At 43.6% G+C, this 22,097-nt stretch overlaps 1 protein-coding gene across 2 annotated transcripts in view; it reads right to left on the bottom strand.

Annotated features, from left to right (window-relative positions):
* vipr2 (vasoactive intestinal peptide receptor 2) overlaps positions 1–22,097 on the bottom strand; it is a 168,542-nt gene that overhangs the window by 125,822 nt on the left and 20,623 nt on the right. The window contains exons 3-4 of one of the 2 annotated variants that reach the window (XM_068014986.1): positions 15,469–15,576; positions 5,944–6,041 (exon numbers count right to left, since the gene is read on the bottom strand). In XM_068014986.1, coding sequence (XP_067871087.1) covers positions 5,944–6,041; positions 15,469–15,576 — 206 coding nt within the window. The remainder of the gene's footprint in view (positions 1–5,943; positions 6,042–15,468; positions 15,577–22,097) is intronic. The other variant, XM_068014987.1, reaches the window with a different exon arrangement.

Raw genomic sequence — 22,097 nt, 5'->3', positions numbered from 1 at the left:
GGAAACATCCTTTCCACATTCACCTTGTCAAGACCATTCAGGATCTTATATACTTCAATCAAGTCTTCCCTCACTGTTCTAAACTCCAGTGAATACAAGCCCAGTCTGTCCAACCTTTCCTCATAAAACAACCCACTCATTCCAGGTATCAATCTAGTAAACCTCCTCTGAACCACCTGCAACGCATTCACATCCTTCCTTAAATAAGGAGACCAAAACTGCACATAGTATTCGCGATCTGGTCTCACCAATGCCCTGCATAACTGAAATATAGCATCGTTACTTTTATTTTCAATTCCTCTCGGAATAAAGGATAGCATTCCATTAGCCTTCTTTATTACTTGCTGTACCTGCACACTTGCTTTTTGTGACTCATGCACTAGAACACTTAGATCCCTCTGCACCTCGGAAGTCTGCAGTCATTCTCCATTTAAGTAATACTCTGCTTTTTTAATTCTTCCTGCCAAAGTGAACAACTTCACATTTTCCCACATTATACTGCAGCTGCCAGATCGGGGGGAGGTGGCAGCATAGTGGTAATGTCATGGGACTAGTAATCCAGAGGCCCAGGCTAGTGCTCTGGGGACATGGGTTCAAATCCCGCCATAGCAGACGGTGAAATGTGAATTCAATTAATAATCTAGAATCAAAAGCTAGTCTAATGGTGACCATGAAACCATTTTCAATTGTTATAAAAACCCATTTGGTTCACTAATGTCCTTTAGGGAAGAAAATCTGCTGTCCTTACCTGGTCTACATGTGACTCCAGACCAACAGCAATGTGGTTGACTCTTAACTGAAATAGTCTAGCAAGCCACTCAGTTCAAGGGCAATTAGGGATCGGCATTAACTGCTGGCCTAGCAACACCCACATCCCACAAATAAAAAAAATATTTTTGCCCACTCACTCAACCTATCTATATCAGTCTGCAACCTCCTTATGTCCCCTTTACAACATACTTTCTTACCTATCCTTGTGTCATCTGTAAATTTAGCTACCATGCTATTGCTCCTCTCATTTAAGTCATTGATATAAATTGTAAAAATTTGAAGCCCAAACACAGACCCTTGCGGGACTCCACTTGTCACATCCTGCCTATCAAAAAAGGACCCATTTATGCCAGCCAGCCAATCTTCTATCCATGCTCATATGTTACCCACTACACCATGAGCTCCTACTTTGTGCAATAACCTTTTATGTGGTACCTTGTCAAATGCCTTCTGGAAATTCAGGTACAGTACGTCAACGGTCTCTCCTTTATCCACGCACATGTTATTCATTCAAAGAACTCCAATAAATTGGCTAAACACAATCTTCCTTTCACAAAGCCATGCTGACTATTCCCGATTACCTTGAGTTTTTCTAAGTGCCCAGCTATAGCCTCCATAATGATGGATTCTAACACCTTCCCCATGACAGACGCCAAGCTAACTGGCCTGTAGTTACCTGTTTTCTGCCTGCCCCCTTCTTGAATAAAGGGGTTATATTTGCCATTTTCCAGTCTGATGGAACCTTTCCAGAATCTAGCGAATTTTGAAAAATTAACACCAACGCATCTACTACTTCATAAGCCACCTCTTTTAAGACCCTAGGATGAAGCCCATCAAGACCCGGAGACTTATCAGCCCGCAACTCCATCAGTTTGCTCAGTACCACATCCCTGGTGATTGTAATTTCACCAAGTTCCCCTTTCCCTTCCACCTTCTGATTTACAGCTATTACTGGAATGTTTTTTGCATCCTCCATAGTAAAGACAGAAGCAAAATATTGTTCATTTCATCCGCCATTTCCTTATTATCTACTATTAACTCCCCATTCTCACTCTCTAGAGGACCAACACTCAGTTTACTTACTCTTTTTCTTTTTAAATATCTGTAGAAACTCTTGCTATCCATTTTTACATTTCTAGTTAGCTTCCTCTCATACTCTAATTTCTTTCTCCTGATTAACCTTTTAGTCATTCTCTGCTGTTCTTTATATTTTGACCAATCATCTGACCTGCCATCATCTTTGCACAATTATACGCTTTTTCCTAAAGTTTGATGCTTTCCTTAACTTCTTTAATTAACCTCGGATGGTGGGTCCTCCCCTTGGAATTTTTCTTTATAGAGGAATATACTTACCCTGAGTATTCTGAAATATCCCCTTCAATGTCTGCCACTGCTTCTCTATTGATCTATCTCCTAGCTTAGTAACCCAGTTCACTTCAACTAGCTCATCTTTCATGCCCACATAGTTGCCCTTATTTAAGTTTAAAATACTAGTCTTAGACTCACTTTTCTCTCTTTCAAACTGGATGTAAAATTCAAACATTGTGGTCACTACTACCTAGAGGTCATTAATCAATCCTGTCACATTACACAATAGCAAGTCTAATATAACCTTCTATCTGGTGGCAGGACCATATCTCCAACGCAGAAGTCCTCGAGGCGGCCAACATCCCCAGCATATACACCCGACTGAGCCAGCAGCGCTTGAGATGGCTTGGCCATGTGAGCCGCATGGAAGATGGCAGGATCCCCAAGGATGTACAGCGAGCTCGTCACTGGTATCAGACCCACCAGCCGTCCATGTCTCCGCTTTAAAGACGTCTGCAAATGTGACATGTAGTCCTGTGACATTGACCACAAGTCGTGGGAGTCAGTTGCCAGTGATCGCCAGAGCTGGTGGACAGCCATAAAGGCGGGGCTAAAGAGTGGCAAGTCAAAGAGACTTAGCAGTTGGCAGGAAAAAAGACAGAAGCGCAAGGGGAGAGCCAACTGTGTAACAGCCCCGACAACCAATTTTATCTGCAGCGTCTGTGGAAGAGTCTGTCACTCTAGAATTGGCCTTTATAGCCACTCCAGGCACTGCTTCACAAACCACTGACCACCTCTAGGCGCTTAACCATTGTCTCTTGAGACAAGGAGGCCAAAGAAGAAGATGAGGTTGGTTCCAGAACATGCTGTTCGAAGAACCTATCTCAAAAGCATTCTATGAACTCCTCATCCGGGCTACTATTGCCAATCTGATTTTTCCAGTTAATATGTAGATTAAAATCACCCATGTGATATGATACGGTGGCCAACATCCCCAGCATATACACCCTACTGAGCCAGCAGCGCTTGAGATGGCTTGGCCATGTGAGCCGCATGGAAGATTGCAGGATCCCCAAGGATGCGTTGTACAGCGAGCTCGCCACTGATATCAGACTAACCAGCTGTCCATGTCTCTGCTTTAAAGTCGTCTGCAAACGCAACATGAAGTCCTGTGACATTGACCACAAGTCGTAGGAATCAGTTGCCAGTGATCGCCAGAGCTGGCGGACAGCCATAAAGGCGGGGCTAAAGAGTGGCGAGTTGAAGACACTTGGCAGTTGGCAGGAAAAAAGACAGAAGTGCAAGGCGAGAGCCAACTGTGCAACAGCCCCGACAACCAATGTTATCTGCAGCGTCTGTGGAAGAGTCTGTCACTCTAGAATTAGCCTTTATAGCCACTCCAGGCGCTTACCCATTGTCTCTCAAGACAAGGAGGCCAAAGAAGAAGAAGAAAATCACCCATGATTATTGCCGTCCCTTTATCACAAGCACCCAATATTTCTTTTTGTATACTTCCTCCTACATTATTGTTAGGGGGCTGTAGACCACTCCCACTAGTGACTTCTTTCCCCTATTATGCTTCATCTCCACCCAAACCGATTCTAGATCCAGTTCTCCCAAACCAAAGTCATCTCTAACTATTGCACCACTGCCATCCTTGATTAACCGTGCTACCTCTCCACCTTTACCTAGCTTCCTATTCTTCTTGAATGTCATATACCCCTCAATATTCAGGACCCAATCCTTGTCATCCTGCAGCCACATCTCCATAATGGCTATCAGATCATATTTATTTACTTCAATGTGCACTATCAATTCGTCTACTTTGTTATTAATGCTATGTGCATTCAGATACAGAGCCTTTAGTTTTGTCTTTTTGTTATCTTTGTAACATCTACTCTTGACTGTTGATGCATTATTAGGTTTTGTATCTCCATCCCTTCTGCCATTCTCATCCATCCTTAGTTGTCTTGAGAAGGATAGAGTACACGTTTTCCTGAAACAACTTCAGAGCTCATGATGATGGTGCTCTCTGAAATGATGTTAGGTAGGGAATTCTAAGATACTGGCTGGAATTTTACGTTCCCTCCAAAAAGCCGGATGGTGGTGGGGCAGTGGCAGGGGCTGGGGGGGGCGGGGGGGGGGGTGGGGGTGCGTAAAATGGAGTGAGAGGCTCAGGAGGCCCTTCCCAACCCACTCCCGCCTCCACTTTATGCAAGGTGCCGGCGGCGAAAAAAGGCTCTCCCACTCCAGGCCAATCAGGGCCCTTAAGTGTCCAGTTAACGGCCACTTAACAGCCTCTGCCCGCCACCACGGGGGTTTTAACCTTGACTGGCGGGCGTCCCAGGCCCGAGAAAAGCCGCCTGTTAAAAGTAAGCGGCTTTCCATCGGCCTGGTGGGGGGAGGGCCTCCTGATCAGCACCCTGTGTCCGATGGAGGGCTTCCCCCAAAGCCCCAACCACCCCCAATGCCCAACATGCAGCCTGTCCCCCCAATCAGCCACCTATGCCTCTCTGGGGCCCGATCGATTGGCCCCGGCAAAGCCCTAAAAACCTGCCCGTTCTCCAGTCTCTCTGCCTTCAGCTGGGTTGCAGTCCTGGCAGTGGCCACCGTTCCTGGTGGCGCTGCTGGGACAGAGAGCTGCCGGTCTTCTGACTGGCTGGCAGCTCCATAAAGCGGGACTTCCTGCCTCAATGCGGTGGCAGTCCCGCCTCAGGCCAATTAAGTGCCTGGGGACGGCAAAATGCGGTCCGGATCTCCAGGCCAGGCGGAGGCGGGTTTGCCATTGACTTTTCAGTGATACTGGTGGATGATTGTTAAGTGACGTACAAGGCATCCAGTTGTGAATACTTGCTACAACAAAACAAATCATGTTACAACTAACACTGTAGTTCAACTGAAATACTTAAATTGTACTGTGAAATAAGTAGACTGGAAGCAGAATTTCTGCTTCACTTTCCTATAAAAAGCTGCATGTCCTTCACACAACCTACTTGATGCATATTATGTCTATTAATGCAGTTAATCAGCTTAATTCAGCACAACTCTGGAATGGCATGTAGTTGTAAATATGGCTTTCTACACAACAACTGATTGAAACTTTTTCTTTCCAAGCTTAATTAACAGATTGATCTTTTGAATGCTGCCAAGACAATAATAAGCTTTGGGACTGAATGTCCACAATTTTAATTTTAAAATATTGCATTCAGTACTAGCTCATCAATACAAGTCTAACAAGACAAGTGGTTTGTTGCTGCTCTTTAAGACGGAACAATTATCCATGGGCTTGAAATTCCATTCCGCCCACTCAGTCATTAGAACTGTGATGGAGCACCTGTAAGTACAGACAAATGAGATGGCCTCGATCCTGTCTGGTCCAGTCTGCTCAGACGGAATATGGGAGGCCTGGGAAAGGTCCACTGGAAATTTTCCTGCTGCAGTATTCAGTTGCTGAGGGAGCTATGGAGACATTGTCTGAAGGTAGTCACTCTGCTTTAGGATCAGTTAACTTTGGCCGGAAGAGCTTAGGAACATTTTCAGCGGCTGCAGTAGACCTCACATCAGCTGTCATGTGTTCAGCGGAGAGCTGAGGAACTCTGACAAACAGACCCCCTTGATGTAGGGAACAGGTTCGTCCAGGAGGCCAGAGGTAGAGAACTAGATGATGCAGGTCGGGTGGGTTGAGGCAAGGCCATAGAAGGATTTGTAAATTAAAACAAGGATTTTAAATTTGATCCATTGAAGATCGCAGCACAATGTTGTTCAGTGAGGACGTAAGATGATGGATAAGGAGGGTTTAGTGCAGAACAGAATGAGAGTGCCCAACCATAGGAGCAAAAAGGCACACATTTCTTGTGTACTTACCTTTTCAGCTACTTCACTGGTGTGATATCCACAGGCTTTACCATATGCTGGAAAGGTTTCTGTCCAACCTTTAACCGTGCAGTTCTTACTGACATTCCCTATAGGAGAAAGATTAATGGATTTACCTCTGATCATGTTGACTACTTATTTCAACTTCAACAAAACACCACTTGAAGTATAGTAAATACATCTAAAATTATTCTCTTCAGATTTTCTTTTAGATTGTTTAAATATTTAAATAAATTTGTGGTTGGGCAAGGCTTTCATGAAAAAGTATTTGCAAACTCTCAGCAAATTTGCACACTAACTCCTAAATCCAATTCTCTAATGCGTGCTTTCATCGAGGGAGGCTCTACACTGGGAGACTCCCACTACAGCCTTCACCCTTTGGCGTCAGTGACAAGTATTATCAAGTTTAAATGAATTAGATACAGGAGACAATTCCCTTCCAGTCTGTCCTAACATTTGTTGTACGTAAATTGCATTTGGCCACATCAAACTATTTATACGTGACTCCATTACAATTAAATGATTCACAGCTTCTCCTCCCTCTCCAATTAATGAGAGAGTTTGTAAATATTTGTTCACAAAGTCCTTGCCCAACCATAGACGTAAACACCCCTATTGAATAAATATTACATTTCTATTTCCCTCTCCTGAATCAGCCCTGAATGTAATTGCCAATTATTGCTGAACCGTGATTATGGAGTTTGGTTTGGTAGGGTCCAAACTCATTTCAGATAGAATCATTACAAGAACAGAGTTTCGATGTGTCAATCCGGCCTGGTTGTAAACTCATGTCCCCGACCATGACCTTTGCCTTGCACAATTCCAGTGACAGTGTAATCTAAACCAAAACATATTTCAGCAGTAAAACTTTTGAGTTTTCAAACAGACTAGTGTGAAATGATCTCTGTATATATACACAATTCCAACTGCAAACATACTCTCACTTAGGGTTGAAAACAGCCTGAACTATCTCAGTTGCCTGGAGTAGCAGACAGGCAGGGTTCAAAACTATTCTCAAAGAACTTAAACTCCAAATCCTATCCACATAATGATTGCTCTGGCAGCTGTAGCTGAAAGAAAATTGAGTGTTCTGTATTGTATCTACAAAGAGGATCTTTACACAGAACAAGAGATATTAAAATGGATGGTACATTCAAAGTGACTACTGCACAGTGCCTCACAGTATGCGATTTCATCACTAGAACCTCTGAGCTAGGAACAACCGTTTGATGCATGAACCTCAATGTGATAGGAAATACACTGTTTAGATGAATGAATGGCCAAAGTGATTGTATAGATAGTTCTGAATGACCAAGGCTTCAGTTGTTCCAACACTCGTAACAACAACTCTGTTCATCTGCAGGTCTGATCTGGACGAACCCATTAAGGCAACCTCATGTCTGATAAGCTTATTAGTTGCCAATGCACTAAGGGGCCACCCTCCCATGCATGATGTCCTTAGTGGGTAAGCAGATCCCCATTAATAAAAAGTGGTATTATTTTAAGTTAGCCTCTTTCTTGCCATTTAGTATGTTATTCTGATCTGATGTTTTAAATAGTTTATACGCAAATGGCAAATGTTAGAGTTTTTAAGTCAAGCTTTGAAATGCTGAGATATCCTGATAACATTGTTCTGTATTTGATGACTCGTACATGTAAAATTTCAAATTATTCTAATAAAGAACTACTCTTACAAGAGTGTCTGGAAGTGATCCATAAACCCTGTGTGAGTGAGCCCCATATTCCGCAACAAAAACAGAAATCCCCAGCATTTAAAGGGCAGTTTCTGAGTAAAAATAGCAGCTCTTACTGATCTTACAGATCTTGAAACCTACAAAATACCTAAAGGGATAGACAGGGGCGGTGCAGCTAAGATGTTTCCCCTGGTGAGGAGTCTGGAACCAGGGGACACAATTTCAAAATAAGGGGGAAGGACAGAAAGGAGGAGAAATTTCTTTACTCAGAAGGTTGTGAATCTTTGGAATTCTCTACCCCACAGGGTTGTGGAAGCTCAGTCATTGAGCAGGTTTAAAGCAGGGATTGACAGATTTCTAAAAAGCAATGACAAAAGAGGATATAAGGAAAGTGTGGGGAAAAGGCATTGAAGTGGATGATCAGCCATGATTGTATTGAATGGCAGGGCAGGCTCGATGGGCTGAATGGCCTCCTCCTGCTCCTATCTTTCTATGTTCCTATCTTCTTACCCAAGCATTCTGGTATATGAGAAACAATTCTAGAAAGCTGCAGAGTGGATTTACATACACTTTAGTTTAGGGTATTGTAAAAGAGGTAAATCCTGAATTGGTTTATCGGAGATAAGCAATATAATAATAAAAGGGAAATTTTAGACTTGCAGTTGAAATGTTCGTGAAGTCGGTGGCAAGGCCAACATTAGGAGACCTGAACCATTTTTAGATTCTGGCTTCCTTTGAATGCTGTGGGCCTCAGACAGGCTTCACTGGAAATAGGATGATAGTGAATGGCCAACTCTCGGGAGAGAGAGAGAGAAGACCCAGAGTTTGGGGGGGGGGGGGTGTGGGGTGGTGTTGGGGGGAGCACGAGCCAGAAATGGGCCGCAATATTTTTGTGGAGCCATGAGGCACAATCCTGCTCCTCTTGACCCCATGAAAATTCCTCCCCCCAAAATTTCTGGGCCTTTTCTTGAGCTTCCTTCCCATAAGGACTACTGATTAGGCTTTTTATCATCTGGTCCAAATGGGCAGAATATGCACAGTGCAGGCAACCTGTGTCGAACCCCAATATGCATATTTAAGCAGCTTGCTTCACACAGCTGTGTAGAACTCTTGTGTGCATTATCTTAATGAAGCCATTAACATATTTAAGATATAGACATTTTACACAAACCTGGGAACCGTAGTGCTAACAAATAACAATCAGAGGGGGAGAAAAACTGCAAATGTCAGCTATCTTAAAAAAGATACAAAATGGTGGAAATAGACGACGGGTTTATTGGCCAGTAGAAAATGAAAGACAGGTTCTTGGTCAGCAGAGAGCTTCCATTCTGATCAAGTGTGTATAATGGAACCATTAACCTGCCTTTTCTTCAAAGAGATGCTGACAGAACTGGCTAAAAAATACCGCTCAGAGCTGTTTCCACCTTTTCCTTTTGTGACGGTGCTTTGACGGTTTAACGTATGTGAAATACGAAAAGCATTGGTCATCTCAAACAAACAGTTTTAATCTCACCTCTGAACCAGTCAGTAAGTGATACTCAACAGGGCTGGGTCAAAGATTTGACCGACTAGCGTCCCTAACCTTGCTATCTCAACGTAAGAGCATAAGAAATAGGAGCAGGAGTAGGCCATTCGGTCCCTCAAGCCTGCCCTGCCATACAATAAGATCATGGCTGATCTGCCCCAGACCTCATTCCTCTTTCGTGCCAGCTCCTCATAGCCCTCAACTCCCCGATATTTCAAAAATCTATCTACCTCCTCTTTAAACACTTTCAGTGATGTAGCCTCCACAACTCTGGGGTAGAGAATTCCAGACATTCACTACCCTCTGAGAGAAGAAATTCCTTTGCATCTCAGTTTTAAATGAGTGTCCCCTTGTTCTGTAACTATGTCCCCTAGTTCGAGATTCCCCCACTAGTGGAAACACCTTCTCAACATCTACCCTGTCAAGCCCCCTCAGAATCTTGTACGTTTCAATAAGATCACCCCTTATTCTTCTAAACGCTAATGAATAAAGGCCTAACCTGTTTAGCCGTTCTTGATAAGTCAACCCTTTCAACCCAGGAATCAGCCTAGTGAATCTCTTTTGAACTGCCTCCAATGCCAGTATATCCTTTCTTAAATACGGGGACCAACACTGTACACAGTACTCCAGGTGCGGCCTCACCAACACCCTGTACAGTTGTAACAAGACTTCCCTATTTTTAAACTCCAACCTCCTAGCAATAAAGGCCAAAATTCCATTTGTCTTCTTGCTGCATCTGCATGCTAACTTTTTGTGTTTTATGCACAAGAACACCCAGATCCCTCTCTGCTGCACTTTTTTGGAGTCTCTCGCCATTTAAATAATAATCTGTCTTTTGATTCTTCCTACCAAAGTGCATGAGCTCAAACTTTCCTAAACTCCATCTGTCAAGTTTTTGCCCACTCACTCAACCTATCTATACCCCCTTGCAGATTCCTTATGTCCTCATCACAACATGCCCTCCCACCTATTTTTGTATCATCAGCAAATTTGGATATATTACACTCTGCCCCTCCTCCAAGTCATTAATATAGATAGTAAATAATTGAGGCCCTCGGACTGATCCTTGTGGCACTCCACTAGTTACATATTTCCAACCTGAAAAAGACCCATTAATCCTGACTCTCTGTCTTCTGTGTGTTAACCAATCCTCAATCCATGCTAATACATTACCCCCAATAACGTAAGTTCCTATCTTGTGCAATAATCTTTTATGTGGCACCTTATCGAATGCCTTCTGGAAATCCAAATACACTATATCTGCCGGTTCCCCTTTATCAACTCTGCTTGTTATATCCTCAAAGAACTCTAACAAATTTGTCAAACATGATTTCCCTTTCACAAAACCATGTTGACTCTGTTTGATTGCGTTAAGCTTTTTCTTCCTTAATAATGGACTCTAGCATTTTCCCAACGACCGATGTTAGGCTGACTGGCCTATAGTTTCCTGCTTTTTGTCTCCCTCCTTTCTTGAACAGGGGCATCACATTCACAGTTTTCCAATCCACTGGGACCCTCCCGGAATCCAGTGAGCACTGGAATATTTCGACCAATACCTCCACTATCTCTGCAGCCACTTCCTTTAAAACCCTTGGATGTAGGCCATCAGGTCCTGGCAACTTGTCTGCCTTTAGTCCCATTAGTTTGTCAAATACTTTTTCCTTCATTTTCTTTCCTCTCATTAGTTCCTTGCTTATCTGATATCTGTGGGATGTTTATAGTGTCCTCCACCGAAGACCAATGCAAAATATTGGTTTAAATTATCTGCCATTTTCCTGTTCCCCATTATCAATTCTCCAGCATCCTCCAAAGGTCCCACACTTACTTTAGCTACTCTTGTTCTTTTTATATACCTGTAGAAGTGCTTGCTGTTTGTTTCTATATTTCTTGCCAATTTACTTTCATAATCAATTTTTCCCCTCCTTATTAGCTTTTTAGTCATCCACTGCTGGTTCTTAAAAAATTCCCAATCCTCTGGCCTACCACTAGTTTTCGCCGCTTTGTATGCCTTAGTTTTTGATTGGATACTCTCCTTTAAGGCCTGTTACCCGACTCGAACTCGACGGGACCCGATGACATGTGTCAGGTTCGGGTCGGGTTGCTCTTCCGGGTCCAGCTTTCAGGCTCTGATCGGGTCGGGTTGGGTCTGGGTCTGACACACGCAGAATTAATTAGACTTGAAAGGTTGTTTAAAAAGATGAAGATTGGAGCCACTAAGTCAGTGATTGTTTGGTCACGAGTTAAACAGAAACCCATGGAGTTGTGTACAGACAGGTTGTGCCACACTGTACCAGTATCTGTATTGTTTAAAATAAACACAATTGTCCGAAGGCTCAGAAAATATCATTATACATTACCTAGACTCCTGTTTTACAGGTTGAAATACTTGCTGCAAGTTGATCCAGTGAGCAGCTGAGATGCAGAGACCAGGAAGGTCCTGAGTGATTAACTATTATAAAATGTATATAAAAAATAAAAACTGATCTCTGTCAGGACTCTAGTCTACACACATACAGTACAGTACTGTATGTGTGTAGTCTAGAGTCCCGACAGTGATCATTTTATAGTTTTTATATAAATACTGTATATTTTATAATAATTAATCACTCAGGACCTTCCTGGTCTCTGCATCTCAGCTGCTCACTGGATCAACTTGCAGCAAGTATTTCAACCTGTAAAACAGGAGTCTAGGTAATGTATAATGATATTTTCTGAGCCTTCGGACCATTGCTGTGTTTATTTTAAACAATACAGATACTGGTACAGTGTGGCACAACCTGTCTGGACACAACTCCTTGGGTTTCTGTTTAACATGTGACCAAACAATCACTGACTTCGTGGCTCCAATCTTCATCTTTTTAAACAACCTTTCAAGCCCAATTACATTTTTTGTTGCTTATCTGCACAAACTGAAAAAGTGAAAACCGATTCGGAATCGGAAGGTAGGTAAAGTGAACATTCCGGTGGTCGGGTCGGGCCGGGCTCAGGAAAAAATGAAGGACTTGGGCCGGGTCGAGCTCGGGTCCAGTGTAGTTCTGTTGGGTTCGGGTCGGGGTTTTTTTTCTTGACCTGAGCAGGCCTTTAACTCTCCTTGACCGTCTTTGTTAACCACAGGTGGTTCATCCTTCTCATCGAGTCCTTCTTTTTGACTGGGACAAATTTTTGCTGAGCATAATGAAATGTATCCTTAAATGTCTGCCACTGACATTTATTTAGTTTATTTTCCCAGCCCGCTTTAGACACTCTTTCTTCATACCTTTGTAATTTCCCTTGTTTAAGTTGAGGACACTGGTTTGAGACCCGTTATTACTCATTCTTACCATTATTACTCATTTTGGTTCTAATTTCTGCTGCACTCTTCTGCTTATATTTTCTGCCCCTTCCTGTCACATTTTGCTTGCCCTCAAACTGAATTTGAAATTCTACCATGTTGTGTCCTTAACTACGATACTTCTTATTAATCCTACCTCATTACACATTACTAGATCTAAAATAGCCTTCCCGGGTAGGTTCTGCGATGTATTGCTCTAAGTAACGATCCCTGATGCACTCTATAAATTTGTCTTCTATGTTACCTCTGCCAATCTGATTTGTCCAGTCAATATGCAGATTAAAATCACCCATGACAATTGTAGCACCCTTCTTACAGACCTCCATTATTTCCCGATTTATACTTTGTCCTCCAGTGAGGCAACTCTTCGGGAGCCTATAGACGATTCCCACCAGTGACTTCTTCCCCTTGCTATTCCTTATTTCCACCCAAACTGATTCCACATCTGATTTACTGCACCTATATCACTAGTCACCACCACACTGATACTTTCCTTTATTAACAAAGCTACACCACCTCCTTTTCCTTTATGCCTATTTTCCCAGAACGTCCAATATTCTTGACTATTGAGTTCCCAGTCTTGGTCACCCTGCAACCATGTCTCTGTAATAGCTATCAAGATATATTCATTTATTTCCATTTGTGCCGTCAACTCATCTATCTTGTTACAAATGCTGCATGCATTCAGATAAAGAGCCTTAAGCTTTGACTTTTTACCATTATTACTCATTCTGGTTCTAATTTCTGCTGCGCTCTTCTGCTTATATTTTCTGCCCCTTCCTGTCACACTTTGATTATCGTTCATCTCTTCACTACCCTGTACCTCTGCTCTCTCATTTCTTTTTGATTTTTTAAACTTCTCTTCAATTGAAACCTCCCCCTACTAATTAGCTTAAAGTCCTATCTACAACCCTAGTTATACGATTCGCCAGGACACTGGTCGCAGCATGGTTCAAATGAAGCCCGTCCCAATGGAACAGCTCTCTCTTTCCCCAGTACTGGTGCCAGTGCCCCATGAATCGGAACCCATTTCGCCCACGCCAATCTTTGAGCCATGCGTTTACCTCTTGAATCTTACTTACCCTACGTCAATTTGCACGTGGCTCAAGTAATAATCTGGAGATTATTACCTTTGTGGTTCACAGGAATATCTTACACACCAGGAGATAATGCGATAATGAGGGCCAAAGTTCAGGAACCAAGCTGTGCCCTCCTGTTCCACATTACTGTTTTCATTTTAATTATCTTTAACTTGCTTTTTTTTCTCGTGTTTCAGTCTTTCAATGCCTTTGCTACATTTGATTTGATTGCTTGTTAATTGTTTATTCCCATCACTTGCTTTTCATCTTCTCTCTGTGTTCAGTACGTATTCACATTATTATTTGCTGTTTTAGTTTTAATTGTCTCTAGGGATGATTCTTCTGGAATACTGTCATGTATCATTGCTTAAATTTATAATTTCTGTCTCTTTCTTTGCTCCTCTGTCACATCCTGACTGCTCCAGTGTTATTTTTGCATTTTTGTTTCCTTGGGTATGGTCCTCGATCCCACTTCCACTTGCCCTACAGGTTGAGGCAAAATTGACTCCATGTCATTAGAGGAGAAATCTTAGCCATACTGCTCAGTGACAGTGACATTGCTATAGGAACATGTGGCAAGGCTGCAGCTTTGTTACACGATAATGGGCCATTCACTGCGGACTGGGTTTTGTGGAGGTGGTGGGGCTCCCGCTGCCAGGCCGAAAAGGCTGGGGCAACTCCACCTCAGCCTTTTTGTGCCCACCTCCCCCCACACAAAACCCTGGAGTGATACTCCAGTGTTTTGAAGACTAAGTATTCCCCCACCGGGATTAGCGTCCCTTTAAAGACGGGGATGCCGCCTCCAAGACCCGCTGACCAATCACAGGGCCGGCAGCTCAGCAGTATCGGCAGCGCCATCGGGAGCAGTGGCCACTGCCAGTCCTGCAGAAGTCTTGGACCCAGGCCCAGCGCTGGAACCCTGGATCTCAGATAAGTGACGGGGGGAGGTCGCTGAGGTCAGTCTGGAAGGCCCTGGCAAGGACGGGGTGGGAGGGTGGGCAAGATGTCTGGGGGAAAGGGGGGGTATGGAGTTGTAGGTTTTGCCATGGGCCACAGATTGCCCATGAGGGAGGGAGCCAACTCCCCTCCAAATACACAAGGAGGGTACCTCGTTTTACAAGACACCCTCCCCGTGTGGTGGAGGCACCTCCGCCACTGGTTAGATCCAGCGGCAGCAGGCAGTGGCCCTTGAGGGGCCATTAATAGGCCACTTAAGGGCCCCAATTGGCCTCTGGGCAGGAAGACCAGTGTTGGCATATCCCACCCCTGGGAAAATCGCTTGGTGATGGGCCCTCCACCCCCCGTTGTGATTCAATGGGCCCCCTGCCTCCAACCCCACTTCAGAGAGGCCCATAAAATCCAGTCCTATAGCTAAGCAATCCAACATTGCAAATTTAATTTCTCTAATCAGGGGTAACGGAGCAGTGGGCTGATAATTTCTTAAACAATGACAGTCTGAGGGACATTGTAATTGTAATAAAAACATTTTCTGTACTCTGGGAAGTTAAAATATTATAACAAAATCATCACGTTTACACATTACCTCGGGCTAAGTGGAAAGGCTGAATTTGCAAGACTTGCTTACCACATGTTATACAGAACAACTACAGTTATGGAAGGGGGCTTGATCCAAAGAACTCACTTGAGAGAGCTTTTGTGATGGTGGTGGGTGCATGGGGAGAAGGATAGCTTTAGCTGCTGCTCAGTGGCATCTTATATGTCTTCATGAAGATTTCTTTGGGTTGCTATTTGTAACAAATCTTCATGAACACATTTATAAAGACATGCCATGTAGAGTGAGTCTTGCCCCCTCACAAAGGGCTTCTTAAGGATCTGAGCCCTTGCCACACCACATCTTTCATCAAACAATCTAAAAATAATAAAGACCTGGTTTATCCGTGAAGTGCCTGAATACTTTTGGACAGGGCACGCTGACTGTTTCTCCAACCTTGGCCGGTAACCAGCAGGTAAGATTATCCCAAATCCCAGCACATCCTGGAACCAAGAAGAAAAACAAACACAACTTCAGCTTCAAACATTTATTTTAAGCAATTCAGTCCTTTGTGTAATCATTTATTGTTATTCACAAAGGTGGAAAAGCACTGAGTAAACGAGCAAGAGGCTTTATTTCAAGTATATTTTTTCTAATGGACTCAGCTCATTCTTTTTCCTCTTCCAAGTTTACCCCCACCCTACGGTTACCCCTTATTTCTCTCACGAGTAGCCTATCTTCATATGTGACCCAAAGGCACACACCAAGAATGGCTACTTATGAGAAGGAAGACCATTTGGCTGTGAGAGGCCTCACAACCAAGTTCAATTCTGTCCTGTCCCCAGTTCATCTTTACAGCATTCAGGAGCAATGACTGTGTTTTCTTTCTATCCCTAGATCAGCGGTGCTGAAGCCTATAGTAGCATCCCTACTACAACCCCAACTGACATCAGCTAACTCAACACAAATTGGGCAGTGATCTGGGACCCTTTTGGTCTGTATGGTACAATTCCACACCTGATATCCATTTGCAAACTGAACCATCAGAGGTGCATTTACATTCCTGCCTACTAGGATTAACCAACAATTTTCATCTCAAACAGTCTAGAATTGCTTTCCTACTTACTATTGGGATTCTGCAGTCCACCTGTTTCAGCACATCTTCTATTTTCTAACAAACTTTATTTATTTATATTGCAGTCTTGCCAAGTATGATACCTCTTCAGTTATGTAACTGTCATCTTGTGATCTTCAAAGTTGTGCTGCAGGGACTATGAACCGTGCCAGTTAACGTTTCCAATTTTTAAAGACATTGCCAGCAGGTTTACCTAATGCTATTGGGGAAATGGTACGCTTAAAGCCGAGTATGATGAAGAACGGTGGGAGGAGGCTTGTATGGAGCATAAGTACTGGTATGGACCAGTAGGGTCGAATGCTCTGTTTCTGTGCTGAATGTAATTCTAGAATGTATACACAGATTAGTAAGAGAGCATCAGAGGACATACTGAGGGAATAATTAGTTCCACAAGGCTTAACGTTGATGGCTTGGTCGTATATTATGCATTGGATGACTGACCAGCTTGAGGAGATTTCAAGATGTTTCTTGTCAGATGATAGCTGCATGCAGCTTTCTAATATATTACAATATAATATATTATTTATTATTACAAATCAGAAATAGGCAATTTAAACCACAGTTTCAGGTCCAAATTCAAAAAAACTTGTAGATTCACTGCTCGTTACTTTGGCTGAGAAGTTGTCCTGCAACCTTCCACTACTTTATATTTCAGTTATTATTTACTAATCTGCTGTAATTAATAAATTTTATGGTCTACTTTAGTAAATTAACTGTTTAAAGACTTCAGTGGGATTTCTGCACCAAGAATGAAGAGAAACGTCTTTTTAAGATTCTAAAATATTGCAGTAAATACTGTACAGGTGTTAGAAGTTTAGACTAAAACATTACCACTACTGGGAAACAACACATGCCCACACCCTTGCCACATATTCCCTCACCTTATTTACCTTTGCCTCAACCCTCCAAACATCACTAATAAAAGGATCCATCAGTTGTGCATTTCAGTCACAGTACAAGCAATGACGAAAAGAAAGATGAAATGCTTGTATGTTGAAATCAAAAAACAAATGCAAGAAATGCACAGGAGCTGAGATAACCCATGATATTCTGGGGGAAAACTTCACCAGATGTGGCCTCACCAATTCCCTGTATAACTGAAGCATAACCTCCCTACTTTTGTATTCAATTCCCCTCGCAATAAACAATAACATTCTATTAGCTTTCCTAATTATGTGCTGTACCTGCATACGAACCTTTTGTGATTCATGCACTAGGACACCCAGACCCCCCTGCATCTCAGAGCTCTGCAATCTCTCACCATTTAGATAATATGCTTGTTTTTTTATTCTTCCTGCCAAAATGGATAATTTCACATTTTCCCACATTATACTCCATTTGCCAGATTTTTGCCCACTCACTCAACCTAGCTATATCCCTTTGTAGTCTCCTTGTGTCCTCTTCACAAGTTATTTCCCTACCTATCTTTGTGTCATCAGCAAATTTAGCAACCATACTTTTGGTCCCTTCATCCAAGCCATTTATATAAATTGTAAAAAGTTGAGGCCCCAGCACTGATCCCTGTGGAACACCACTCGTTACATCTTGCCAACCAGAAAATTACCCATTTATGCCTACTCTCTGTTTCCTGTTAGCTAGCCAATCTTCTATCCATGCCAATATGTTACCCCCCCTACAGCATGAGCTTTTATTTTCGGCAATAACTTTTGATGTGGCACCTTATCAAATGCCTTCTGGAAATCTAAGTAGAGTACATCCACCAGTTCTCCTTTATCCACAGCACATGCTACTTCTTCAAAGAACTCCAATAAGTTGGTTAAACATGATTTCCCTTTCACAAAACCATGTTGACTCTGCCTGATTACCTTGAATTTTTCTAAGTCCCCTGCTATAGCATCTTTAAGAATAGCTTCTAACATTTTCTCTTTGAAAGATGTTAAGCTAACTGACCCATAGTTTCCTGCTTTCTGTCTCCCTCCCTTTTTGAATAAAGGAGTTATATAGGCTATTTTCCAAACTAATGGTAGCTTCCCTGAATCTAGGAAAGTTTGGAAAATTAAAAACCAATGCATCAACTATCGTACTAGCCACTTCTTTTAAGACCCTTGGGCGAAGTCCATCAGAACCCGGGCACTTGTCAGCCGGCAGCTCCAACAATTTGCTCAGTACCACTTCCCTGGTGTTTGAAATTTTCTTGAATTCTTCCCTCCCTTCCATTTCCTGATTTACAATAGTGAAGACCGATGCAAAATACTTGTTCGATTCTTCTGCCATCTCCTTATTTCCATTATTAATTCCCCAGACTCACTTTCTATCGGACCAACGCTCACTTTGTTAACTCTTTTCTTTTTAAAATATCTATAGAAACTCTTACTACAGAGATATTTGGAAAAGGTGATCAAAAGCTTGGTCAAAGAGGGAGGTTTAAGGAGCATCTCAAAAGAGGAAAGAGGTCGAGAGACAGAAATGGTTTGGAAGGGAATCCCAATACTTAGGCCTTTGACAGCTAAAGGACACTGTCCTGAAAGGACGAGATCGAACAGGCTCAGGGATCATCTTGATTCAGATCTGCTGTGTGATATTGATGTTGCACCTAGCTTTGCTGAATGTTCACCTTTGGAAGGAGTGCAACAGCATTCAATAGGCTGAAGTTTATGATCACGCCACTTGAAACGGCGGCGGGTATGCAAAATGGCAACGCCTCTGCTTGTCCCGTGATTGGCCCTGCTGTTGTAATTGTGCGGCGGGCAGCCATTTTGCATAATGGTGGTGGCAATCCCCCCAATTACGTGGCAGGGGCAGAACTGGAGATGGCATTCACTTCATCACCTGATGAAGGACAAGGTGTTGGCACCATCTTTAAAAGCCTGCCAGCCCTGCATTCATGGTTCCCTTCATTCTATAGAAGCTCACTGAAGCAACACTTCTGTGCTGTTCAAAAAAGTTAAAACTCAGCAAGCTGCCCCACTGGGCATCCTTCTGATCATGTCAGAGGTCCGAGCAAGGTTGGCCCTACGGTTCAGTGATGCCTCCCTGCTTATTCTCCTCCAGGCTGCAAGGGAAAGGTGAGAGGTCCTGTTCCCCAGCAATGGCAAGAAGAGGTCCTCCTGCCTGACCAAGCAAGCCTGGACGGAGATCGGAGGGGAGGTTAGTAGCCATGGGGTCACCCGATGAAATTGGGCCCAGTGTAGGAAGAGGGTCAATGACCTCCTGAGTTCAGCAGAAGTGGCATGTTCCAAAATTGCTTGGTGTGATCTGATTGTCACTACACAGTATGCACATGGGTGCCACCACCATTTCAAAGACGAGGAGGTCATAGCAGATTGATGGTAGATGGCTGGCTGCATATTTCAATCAAGCCTCCCTTGTTGATACCTCAGAGCAAAGGTCAACCCATGAAAGCTTGAGTCAATATGCCAGACAAAGCATTCCCCAGGCGTTGAACTGTGATGTTGAGGTTTGGCAATGTTTAATATCTGCATCCTTGCTCTTTAAGGAGAAGAAGGCCTATAACAAGAGGGAGATGGCCAGGACTGGTGGCGGAGTGCCTAACCTGTGTCCTTTAAGTCAGGCTGAAGAGGAGGCACTGGAACTAGCCACGAGCCAAAGAGGACACACCATATCAGACATGGGGCTTGGGGTCCCAGCACAAGATAGTGATTATTGCCGATCAGATAAAAATGCTGCAGTCATGGTGAATTAGCTCTGGCAGGCTGTCCTTAATGGACGTTGGGCAGTGAGGAGGTGAGTTACTCAAATAAAAACAAGAAATGCTGGAAATACACAGGCTGTTTCAGTATCTTAGAATTCATCCCAAGCCAAGGGGCATCATGATCAGCAGCCTACCTCCAGTCCAGCTGCTGTCACAGGGGATGTGCCACATGGGAGCACACGGAAACATATATAAAAAAGAAACCTTGACACACATGGGTATTCACAGGTGAATTAGACATCCCATATTTAATGTAATTAAAACTTCATTGGTACAAATCTTGAGTCTTCATTGATGGATAACTGCATTCCACCATGGTGTGAGTGCAACTACTGCAATCCCCTCAAACACCTTACTACATTGGCAAAGTGACCATTGACATCATTAACATGCCAATGAGCATGATTGTTTCGTTACTCGAATGATGTCACACGGACACAGGCTGAATTGGATGTTGCCATTCATGCTCGTGATCGTGTTTTTGGGATCCTTAAGGGGGAGGGGGAGCAGCCCCAAGTCATGGTCCACATAGGCACTAACGACATAGGTAGGAAGAGAGATGGGGATTTAAGGCAGAAATTCAGGGAGCTAGGGTGGAAGCTTAGAGCGAGAACAAACAGAATTGTTATCTCTGGGTTGTTGCCTGTGCCACGTGCTAGCGAAGCGAGGAATAGGGAGAGAGAGGAGTTGAACACGTGGCTGCAGGGATGGTGTAGGAGGGAGGGTTTTGGTTTCCTGGATAATTGGGGCTCTTTCTGGGGTAGGTGGGACCTCTACAAACAGGATGGTCTTCACCTGAACCAGAGGGGTACCAATATCCTGGGGGGGAGATTTGCTAGTGCTCTTCGGGGGGGTTTAAACTAATTCAGCAGGGGGATGGGAACCTAAATTGTAGTTCCAGTGCACAGGATGTTGAGAGTAGTGAGGTCAGGGATAAGGTTACAAGGACGCAAGAGGGCACTGGCAAGCAAGAACTTGGTTTAAAGTGTGTCTACTTCAACGCCAGGAGCATCCGGAATAAGGTGGGTGAGCTTGCAGCATGGGTTGGTACCTGGGATCTCGATGTTGTGGCCATTTCGGAGACATGGGTAGAGCAGGGACAGGAATGGATGTTGCAGGTTCCGGGATTTAGATGTTTCAGTAAGAACGATGGTAAAAGGGGGGTGGTGTGGCATTGTTAATCAAGGAGGGTATTACGGCGGCAGAAAGGACGTTTGAGGACTTGTCTACTGAGGTAGTATGGGCCGAGGTTAGAAACAGGAGAGGAGAGGTCACCCTGTTGAGAGTTTTCTATAGACCTCCGAATAGTTCCAGAGATGTAGAGGAAAGGATAGCGAAGATGATTCTCGACAGGAGCGAGAGTAACAGGGCAGCTGTTATGGGGGACTTTAACTTTCCAAATATTGACTGGAAATACTATAGTTCGAGTACTTTAGATGGGTCAGTTTTTGTCCAGTGTGTGCAGGAGGGTTTTCTGACACAGTATGTAGACAGGTCAACCAGGGGCGATGCCACATTGGATTTGGTACTGTTTAATGAACCCGGCCAGGTGTTAGATTTAGATGTAGGTGAGCACTTTGGTGATAGTGATCACAATTCGGTTAGGTTTACCTTAGCGATGGGCAGGGACAGGTATATACCGCAGGGCAAGAATTATAGTTGGGGGAAAGGAAATTATGATGCGATTAGGCAAGATTTAGGATGCGTAGGATGGGGAAGGAAACTGCAGGGGATGGGCACAATCGAAATGTGGAGCTTATTCAAGGAGCAGCTACTGCGTGTCCTTGATAAGTATGTACCTGTCAGGCAGGGAGGAAGTTGTCGAGCGAGGGAGCCGTGGTTTACTAAAGAAGTTGAAGCGCTTGTCAAGAGGAAGAAGAAGGTTTATGCTAGGATGAGACGTGAAGGCTCAGTTAGGGCGCTTGAGAGTTACAAGCTAGCCAGGAAGGATCTAAAGGGAGAGCTAAGAAGAGCGAGGAGAGGACACGAGAAGTCATTGGCGAATAGGATCAAGGAAAACCCTAAGGCTTTCTATAGGTATATCAGGAATAAAAGAATGACTAGAGTTAGATTAGGGCCAATCAAGGATAGTAGTGGGAAGTTGTGTGTGGAATCAGAGGAGATAGGGGAAGCGTTAAATGAATATTTTTCGTCAGTATTTACAGTAGAGAAAGAAAATGTTGTCGAGGAGAATACTGAGATACAGACGACTAGGC

This window comes from Heterodontus francisci, chromosome 2 (genome assembly GCF_036365525.1).
Source record: "Heterodontus francisci isolate sHetFra1 chromosome 2, sHetFra1.hap1, whole genome shotgun sequence".
NCBI classification, from domain to species: Eukaryota; Metazoa; Chordata; class Chondrichthyes; order Heterodontiformes; family Heterodontidae; genus Heterodontus; species Heterodontus francisci.
Note: the sequence above shows the minus strand (reverse complement) of the source record. Positions and strands in the feature narration are given on the sequence as shown.